General features: G+C 45.0%; 1 protein-coding gene across 1 annotated transcript in view; it reads right to left on the bottom strand.

Annotated features, from left to right (window-relative positions):
• Nucleotides 1-2,989: 2,989 nt before the first annotated feature.
• AKAP12 (A kinase (PRKA) anchor protein 12) overlaps nucleotides 2,990-9,250 on the bottom strand; it is a 113,814-nt gene continuing 107,553 nt past the window's right edge. Inside the window, 1 exon segment of the mRNA XM_006874356.1 lies at nucleotides 2,990-7,953. Coding sequence (XP_006874418.1) covers nucleotides 2,990-7,953 — 4,964 coding nt within the window.

Raw genomic sequence — 9,250 nt, 5'->3', positions numbered from 1 at the left:
GGACTGAAACATTCAGATATTAGCACAAAAGTACAGGAAACAAGCAACTAAGACTGGAAAACCAACCGCCATGGCCAGAGTGACCAGGCCACATGTGGGAACACAAGATCAAATTCGAACGGAATATGGTGGCAGGATGGAATTTAAATAGAAAATCTTTCCACAAATGACATAAATCTTTATCTGGTTAGAAAACAACACAAAAGACTCCGCCTGCTGTAGAGAGGACATTCAATATTCACAGTAGTGATGAAGTTCTTACAAACTGCTGGCATCTCCAATGTGTGTTAGCTGACCTGCAAAAATGGATACCAGATCCTGATTCCTGCCCCCCACCTCAAAGCCTCAAGTTGGTGAAAGAAGGAACTAATTTAGATCAGAGCTTTTCATTTTGGGGATCTTAAAGTTTCATAATTAAGCACAAGTGGCTGTTTATCAACTTTTCTTCCTAGAATAGTATGCTTTCTGGAAGTTGAGATTAAATTCTCAAACCGGAGGAATGAGTTGTTTCCTCAGTCAAATTAAACAGACTACTGCTGTTGTTACCTGTTGCTAAGTGTCATTGAGTAAGGATATGACGCATAGCGACCCTGAACAGGGTTTCCAAGGAGCAGCTGGTGAGTTAGAACTGCCAGCCTTAATGGCCCAAACCGACGTTGCAGTTTACCGCATTAACTGGCAACGCCACACCAGAAGTCCAACTATATACCAGGCCAATTCTAGGTGTGAAAAGTACTCTACAGTAGTTTACTTGACAGATTATACCTGTGACACTTGCCTGACAAAATACTATGTTACTGTGACTCTAAAATTTTTTTCAAGATCGCCTCGTATTTTAGGCAAAGCATTCCTACTAATAAGACTTCAAAATTTCTTTCTAGAAATATGAGTCTTGTTCTTCTCCAAAGTAAAACCAGGAATCTTGACACAGGAAGATGCCACCTGGTCGAAGTGCCCCCGTAACGTCAGTCTGACAAGATGCATCACTGTTCCCAAGTCCTCGCCATGGATCTCAAACCCATGTAGAGTCATGTGATCAGGTAGTCACTCCAAGACTAGCAAGTTTGAGCAAATCTGCATCCCAGGCTTCCTACAATTCTAATAAAACCAGCAAATCTAAGTGAAGCAAATGTTTTATTCATTTGTCAAATCACCATTTATTCAAATGAACATAATGGAACATTGTTCGTAAATGAGTGGGCACAAGTATGACACACAACCCAGCATTTACCAAGAAACTATCTTTAAAGAAGCCGCCCTCCCGCCAGCTGTGTGTGAGCACGTAAGAGTGGAATCAAAATCTTGACCACAGTCCAGTCTTGAATTCGTAACAGGAAAAACATCTCACTACTTTGTCTCAGGAGTAAGCACATCTGTTCAAACCATCCTAATACTCGGGAGAAAGGATTCCGAGTGGATCTGCTGCTGGAAAATGCTTCCTCACAACCTCCACTGGGTCTGAAGGAAAAATTTCACAGTAATAATGGGACATTCTGTCCATTTCAAAGACGCTTTGGAGTTCTTAACATAGTGTGCAGAATGGAAATGTGACCAGTTTTAGAGTAATGCTACAACATTAACCTACTCATTGGTGAAATGCTTAAGAAGAGAAATGTACCCTTTGTTCAAGAATGTTATTTCCGGAAGATCGGTATAGAATTGAGGCTGAAAGCTTCCAGGGGTTCCCTGTGGCTATGTGCCCGTAGGGTATTGTGATACAAAAGACATTTACTATAGTGCACAGTTCCTTCAACATTAAGGAAAAAAATATACACGAGATACAGAAGGGTTACTCAGGACATACGTATAAATACACAAAGAATGTTACTCCAGTTTGAGAAGCAGATCTAGGTATTGCCAACTCCAGTTCTAGATTAAGAATTGAGGACTTTAAATCAGACACATTATATGGTGGCAAGGAAAGTCACAATCTGGAGAAGGGAAGTGTGAAACAGCGAACGCTCCCGGTGAAGCCTCGGGATTGTCAGGGGGTCTCTAGGAGTGACATCAGTCGCCGGGCCTGTTCGTGGGTTTTCAGAGTTCTGAAATGTTGGTCTTGAGTTTCAGCAGCAGCAGAGACATTCATTGTCGTCTACTTCTTGTCTTCACATTCTGGTCTTGACACTATGCCTTGAGTTTATCTGTAGGAGGAAGAAAGAATCAAAGTCAATGGAATCTCTTTCTCCTTCATTCACAAATGGGCCAAACAGTTGGGGGTATGGGCTGTGAACAGCTGCAAATGCTAGCAGTAGCGTGCAGTTTAGCTCAATGAGACACCAAGATGGCGTGGACTCATGCTATGCTCCCACAAAACTAGGACCTGGGGTTTCCCGACATCCAACCATCAGGCTCTGGGAAATATAATAATGAAGATTGTAACAAGTGAAGGAGAAAACCCATCACTTTCTGGAGAACTCTCAACTCAATTTTCAGCGGTATGAGATAAACCCATGTTTGGCTTCAAGTTATATTAAAAAAAAAAAAAATTAACAAACTAGATGGTATGGTGCGGGGCAGGCATGACATGAGATTTGTATGTCTTTCAGCCACTGGTACACACTCTCTTCCCACCGTGAATTTTCTTCTAAAGCTGTCCCATTGCAGATAAAGGAAGCCATTATTTTCATAACACCAAAAACAAACAGCACGGGGGGGCAGGGAGGTGGTCCCCAAAAGTTTGTGGGAAAATGGAATTAAAACCTAATGGGATTTTTTTCCACAATCGTTTTGGAAGCTCCCTTGTATTTCAGTAAGAAAAAAAATGAAACTATCATTGAAGCGCTAATCTAGTTGATAGTTATTTTTCTGGCCAAAGGGCCTACATAAAATGACAAATATTTGAACTCTGGCTTCCTTTATTTACAAGTTTGTCACCAAATGGCATAAAAAGAAGAAAACCCATCTCAACAGAAAAGGATGTTTATTAACAAACTTGCCACCAAATGGCGTAAAAGAAAACCAAAAAACCTCAACAGAGAAGAATGTTTACTTACGCCATGTTTGAGGATTTGGTAAGCTCTGATTTTTCAGGTTCTTTCTCTAGCTTGTGTATCTCCTCTTGGGGGGGTGTTCTGGCATCTTTTTCTGACCCGCTCTGCACTTTTCCTTCTGGAAATTCTCCTTCTTGGACGTCGTCCTTCTTTTTCAGTTTTGGTCCGTTTGTATCTGGGGACTCTTTGCTTATGTCTCCGGTGGCATCAGTCTCTTCCAGGGTGGAGCTTTGCTTCTCCTGGTCATCAATGGTGTCTCCTTCCTCAGTCCCTTTGGATTCCAACAGTGATCTCGCGGTTTCTCCTAACTCAGCATTTGCATTCTCTTCTGATGAAGACTCTGATGCATCATCGTTCTTTTCCTCTGATGGGAGGACCACTTCAAGCTGCTGCTGGTCATTTATGCTAGCACCTTCTACCTCAATGGTCCTGACCTTTTCTGACACTTCACTCCCATCTGTGGGAATATCAGGATGAGGGGCTCTGTCGCAGCCTTCTTTGGTTGCAGTAGTTTGTATTTCAGCCTGTGCAGAGGCCTGATGTTCACTTTCTTCTTTCTCTGTCTCCTGTCTAGCTTCCTGGTTGGTAGCTTGAGTCTGTGCCTCTGAGTCAGATGCTCCTTCTGTCCTTGCCAACTGGCCAACAGCCGTTTCAATGATAGTTTGTACCAGTTTACTGCTCTCACTCTCAAGTCCCCGAATCTCATTCTCAACCTTTGAATCATCCTCTTGTGTTAGGCTCACGCTGACTTCCTGACCAACAACCTGTTGGCTGTCTTCATCCACTTTCCCCTTTGCTGATGTGGCTGTATCTCCTTCCAAGTCAGAACACACTCTTTTCTCAGCAGATGCAGGTATTATTACTGGTCCTGATTCTGCTGGAGACCCCGTCCCCACGGCCCCTTCTCCTGTCGGAGCAGTAATGTCTTTGTCCGAGGGGTTTTCTTCAGGTGCTAAGTGTCCCTCTGCAGACTCCAACGTTTCAGCTTCTGTTTCTAACATCTTGATAGTTTCTCCTACTACAACCTTTTCCTCTGTGGCTGCGGCAGTCAGCGTTAACGATGCATCAGAGCTTTGAACCTTAATTTCTGTGGATACTACTGCCTCCTCTTGACCTAGGGAAGGGGAGCGCTCTTCAAAACCGGTCACTTCATTGGCTCCATCTACAACAGTCACAGAAACTGTCTGAACTGGCCGCTTACTGAGTTCTTCCAACATGGTTGCAACTGTTTTTTGCTCAAGTTTCTCTTCACTGACTTGGGTTGGCTGTGCTTCAATCTTCTCGCTTTCGATTTGAACTGGGGCCAAGACAGACTCAGTGTGACTCTGGTGTCCAAAACTATCAGAATGAGCAAAAGTCTCTTGAAATTCAGCCGTTTCAGTAACTTCACCTTCGTGGACAATTTCTGTTATTTTTTTCTGACTGATGGTTACTTCTGTGTCTGCAGACACCTCAGGTCCTTCGGCAAAGGGTGCGGCTTTGGTTTTCTCGTGGGCAAATTGGTCAGCCTTTGGAATCACTTCAGTCTTCGAAAGGATGGGTTGAGTTTCCACGGATAGCTCTTTATCTGTATGTTCTAGAGCTTCTTCTGTTTTTGATTGTTCTCGACTTTCTTCCTGAGATTGAAAACTGGAAGGCATCTCTTTTTGTGCGGGGATAGCTTCTGCTTCTTCGAGCTCTGACTGTATATGAGACACAACCTCAGCATCTTCATGGATTTCCTTGATCTTGTCTCGCTGTGCTGCATTCGGGACATCTGCTACTGCTGTGCTTCCGTTGGTCTCACTGTCAGTGAGGGTTTCAACGGAGTCAGGGCTAACAGCCTGCCCCATCATCATCTGTGATTTGACTGCAGCTGAAGTTTCCACTGAAGAGGTATTTACAAGATCACTGCATCGTGCAGTCTCTGGGACTTGAGGTACTTTCTCAAAGCTTTCTGGGATGGTCTCAGCGATCACCTTCCCTTGGATGAAATTCTCAGTCTTAGTTTCTTGTCCGTGTACTTTCAACACAGCAGCCGCCTCTGTCTTCTCATCAAGTCCTGTCAAGTCCTCCTCTTCTCCTCCCACCTTCTCTGGTATTGTAGATTCTACCTTCGGGGGGCCCTGAGTTGTGTCTTCTGGCCCACTGGAGTCAGGCAGCTGTGACTCTTCCTTCACTTTTTCTGCCACTGCCTGCAGGACCTCTTGGGTTCGTCTCCCTAGGCCTTCAAGGTCCGGCACCTCACCTTCAACCTCCTGAACTGGTGTGACTTCCTCGGTGGTGTCTGGTGAGTCGGTGAGCTGGGAAACTGCGGACACCATTTCTGTGGTCTCTTCTGCGCCAGAGGCTCCTGTTACTTCTTCAGCACTAAACGCCTCCGTCGCCTCTGCGGTGGTCCCAGCGTCGGTGGTTAATGGCTCCTCCCTAGCAACTGTTTCATCACCGGCATCTTTGCTCTCTGGCAAAGTTGTGGTAGTGCTGGGAACTTCTTCTGCAGGAACCTCTCGTTCAAGGACCATCTCAGTTGATGGCTTGGCTTCGTTCTCTGCTGGTTCCAGAGGTTCTGTCACTGATGCAGATATCCAAGAGGGAGACCTCTCTTCAACACTGGTGACTGCCCGGGCCCCATCTACCACTGTCACTGTCACCGTATGAACCAGACTCTTGCTGTGCTCCTCTGACACACACACAACCTCCTTCTGCTCAACTTCCTCGTCACTCCTTTGGGCTTGCTGGGCCTCAATTTTCTCCTGTTCTACGGCATCGTACTCAGACAGAGGTACTACAGCTGGGACGTCAGAGTCGTCTTCGTTGACTTCTGTTGGGCCCGTGTCTTCAATGGTGGCCTGTTCTTGTTTCCCATCTGACCTTTTCTTCCTTCGTCCGGGAATAAATTTCTTAATTGAAACCCAAGACTCTTCTTTCCCGGGCTCCAGCTCTGAAGCGGAAGTTTCTACACCAGACCCAGTGACAGACTCTTCATTTTTGTCTTCCAGTTTTGACTTTGATTTTTTTCTGGGAGTAACTAATCTTTTAAATGACTCCCAGGTGGAAACTCCCTCGCCTTCAGAAGGGCTTCCAGCTTGTTCTGGTGAGGAGCTTCCTTGGCCTTGGTCAGCCTCTTGGGAACTAGCAGGGAGACTGTCTGTCCCTGCTTCTTTCTCTTTTCCTGCTTCATCCGTTTTGTGGCTGTCTCCTCCCACTGTTTTGGGGGCCCCTTCATCATCGGAAGAGGATCCTTTTCTTGCTCTCTTCTTGGATGATCCTACACAAATTAATGCTTCCCAAGACACTGACGTGTCCACCTTGCGCTTTGGTTCTTCCGGCTTCTGCTCCTCTCCGCTTCCTTTCATTTCCTCCTGCATTTCAGAGGCTGCGCTCTCAGTGGAAGACAAGGTCGCACTCTTTACCTTGTCCGGTTCATCTTCTTTATCGCTTTCTGAAGGCCTCCTAACACGCTTCTTGGGTGTCACCATTTTTTTGAAAGATGCCCAGGGAGTGACGCCTTCTCTTTTTTTCTCTCCATCAGAAGTAGTACCTTCCTCAGCTTCCCCATCGGCCTGTGCATCTGCTATCCCCTTTTCCAGACAGGTAATCTCCTCAGGTTCTTCAGGGGAGGAGGCAGAGCTCTCGCCCTTTTGTTCATCTGCACTATCTGGAGACTCTGCGGGAACTTGGCTGTGATCCCCTGACTCTCCCTCTGCACCTCCTCTTTTTCCTTTCTGTTTCTTTCCAGAGAGCTTTTTTAAGCCAGTACTAGTAAAAAGTTTCTTTAAGGGGCTTCCTTGCACTTTAGTTCTCTCTTGTGCTGAGAGCATTTCCACTTCACTCACAATGCCTTCTGGGAGTTTTGAGGGCGCTTTATCTTCAGGACTTAGTTCAGTTAGTTGGGTCTCGTCCTCTCCGGGGACACACACTTCTTTAGTCTTTACTGGTTCCTCTGTAGGCTCGACTTCCTGAAGTTCAGCACTGGCGTCGACCGGTTTCTCAGGTGGCACGGACTCGACTGCTACTTCAACCTCAGCTTTTTGCTCCTCTGGTGTCTTCTCCTCAGTCGTCACGTGGACGTCTGCAACAATCTCTACTTTGTCATCAAATACTTCTGTTGCTAAAGGAGCGGGCTTTTCTTCCGAAGGTCCCTGCATGTCAGTAATGGGATCTTCACAGGGGAGCTCTATTTTTTCATACTCTGCTGATAACCTGGCTTCCTTAACTCTTTCCCCCTCCTCCTGTGTTGGGGGCTGCTGAGAAGCATTTGGTTTCTCAGAGGAATCCTCTGTCTTTCCATTTTCTTCCATGTCTACTTTTTCTGGCTCTTTTTCCTTTTTCTTCTCTGTCGCTTCCAGTTCTTCCTCCTTTGGCTTCCTAAAGCTGGTCTTTTTTCTCCAGCCCGCCCAACCTTGGGTGAAGAATTTTTTGAAGGGTGATGCCGTCTCATTGGTGGTTGGACTGCCTGGAGATTCTGGAGATTTGCTAGGTTCTTCGTCTCCTTCTTTGCTTTCTTCTGCTGCTTGGTCAGACTTGGTTTTAAGGGTGACTTCATTGTTGCCTGGCTCACTGTGGACGGTTTCTTCGGGTTTCTCTGTAGATTGCTTCAGTTCGCTTTCCTTGGGAGCAGCTTCTTTAGCCTCCGCACTGGATTCCTGGTGGTCACCAGCCCCACTGGTGCCTCCTGCTCCTTCGACTTCATCTTTTTTAACAGTGAGGAGGTTGACAGCATCAGCCTTCTCGGACTTATCCTTTTTCACAGTGAATTTAAAGCCAACAAACTTAAATACTTTCTTAAATCCAACATCATTCGACTGGGACTCAGCAGGTTGCATTAACTCTTCGAAATTGGTTTCAGAGGAAGGAATTTGCTCTATTATTTCCGGTCTTTCCTCCTGCCCATCCTTTGTGGTGTCCTGCACAACTGCCGAGTTAGCAGCCATCTCTTTATTTGAATCTTTGTCATTCACATCTTCAGACTCCCTCTGTCCAACTATTAACAACAAAGAAAGGAGAGAAAAGGGGGGAAAAAAAGGATTACAATTTAAGAAATTTAAATATTTATGCAATCAATACTTCCTTGAATGTCAGCGAGGCCACCCACCCTTGACCCCAAAAATTTCAGGTTAGGTAAGGGTCTTAATGGTATTTGCAGATCTTAATGTTGTTGTTGTTGTTAAGTGCTATCGAGTCGGTTCTGATCCATAGGGACCCCAAATAGGGTTTCCAAGGAGCAGCTGGTGAGCTTGAACCATGGACCTTGCAGTTGAAACGACTTTGCAGTCTGACACATTAGCCCACAGCACCAGAACAGGACTCCTTAAATCTTAATAGATTAGACAATAACTGCTTCTTTCAAATGACCTTTAAGGGTTCAAGGATCAAAGGTTTTCACTCTCTATCTCATGTAAAAGGAGAATTAACAAGCAACTCGGAAAAACTTAGATGCATCTAAGCAGCCGTGGCATTGCTTATGGTGGGACAGCTAGATGGTGTACTTTCTATTGCACTGCAGTGGAATTACCACACCCATGCCTTTCAGCTAGAATTCATCATGTTTTAGATGCTACTTTCACCATGCAGAGTTAGAGGAATCAACTAAAAAGAATACAAACAAGTATCTAAACAAATCGGAAGGAGAAAAACTAGCTGGTCTTTTCCACAAGTTCCAAAAAGGGACTAGAGTTTGGGGTAGGGAAACACAAGGAACACTTTATTGTGACAGAAAGAAGGTACTCAAAAACGGAAAATGACAGACTAGACAGCGGGCCAAGGAGCCAACTTAGAAGGGACTCCAATCGGTCAAACATCCGATGTTTGAGTGGGACACACTGAAAATTAAAAATTTATGTGCATCAAAAGACTTCACCAGAAGAGTAAAAAGGGAACCCACAGAATGGGAAAAAATCTTTTGCAATGACACATCAGACAAGGACTTATTTCTAAAATAGATAGGAAACTACAACACCTCTACAAGAAAAAGACAAATAACCCAATTAAAAAATGGCACAGGACATTAACAGACACTTCACCAAGGAGGAAATCTGGGCAGCCAACAAACATATGAAGAAATGGTCACGATCACTAGCCATTAAGAGAGATGCAAATCAAAACAACAATGAGATATCATCTCACACCAGTAATAATAGCAAAGTTCAAAAAAGTAGAGGACAATAAATGCTGGCGGGGATGTGGAGAGACTGAGACACTCCTGCATTGCTGGTGGGATTGCAAAATGGTCCAATCTCTCTGAAAAGCAGTATGGTGCTTCCTCAGAAGGTTGGAAATAG

Source organism: Chrysochloris asiatica, unplaced genomic scaffold, assembly GCF_000296735.1.
Source record: "Chrysochloris asiatica unplaced genomic scaffold, ChrAsi1.0 scaffold00271, whole genome shotgun sequence".
Taxonomy (NCBI): Eukaryota; Metazoa; Chordata; class Mammalia; order Afrosoricida; family Chrysochloridae; genus Chrysochloris; species Chrysochloris asiatica.
The sequence above is the reverse complement of the archived record's forward strand: the minus strand, read 5'-3'. Positions and strand labels throughout refer to the sequence as shown.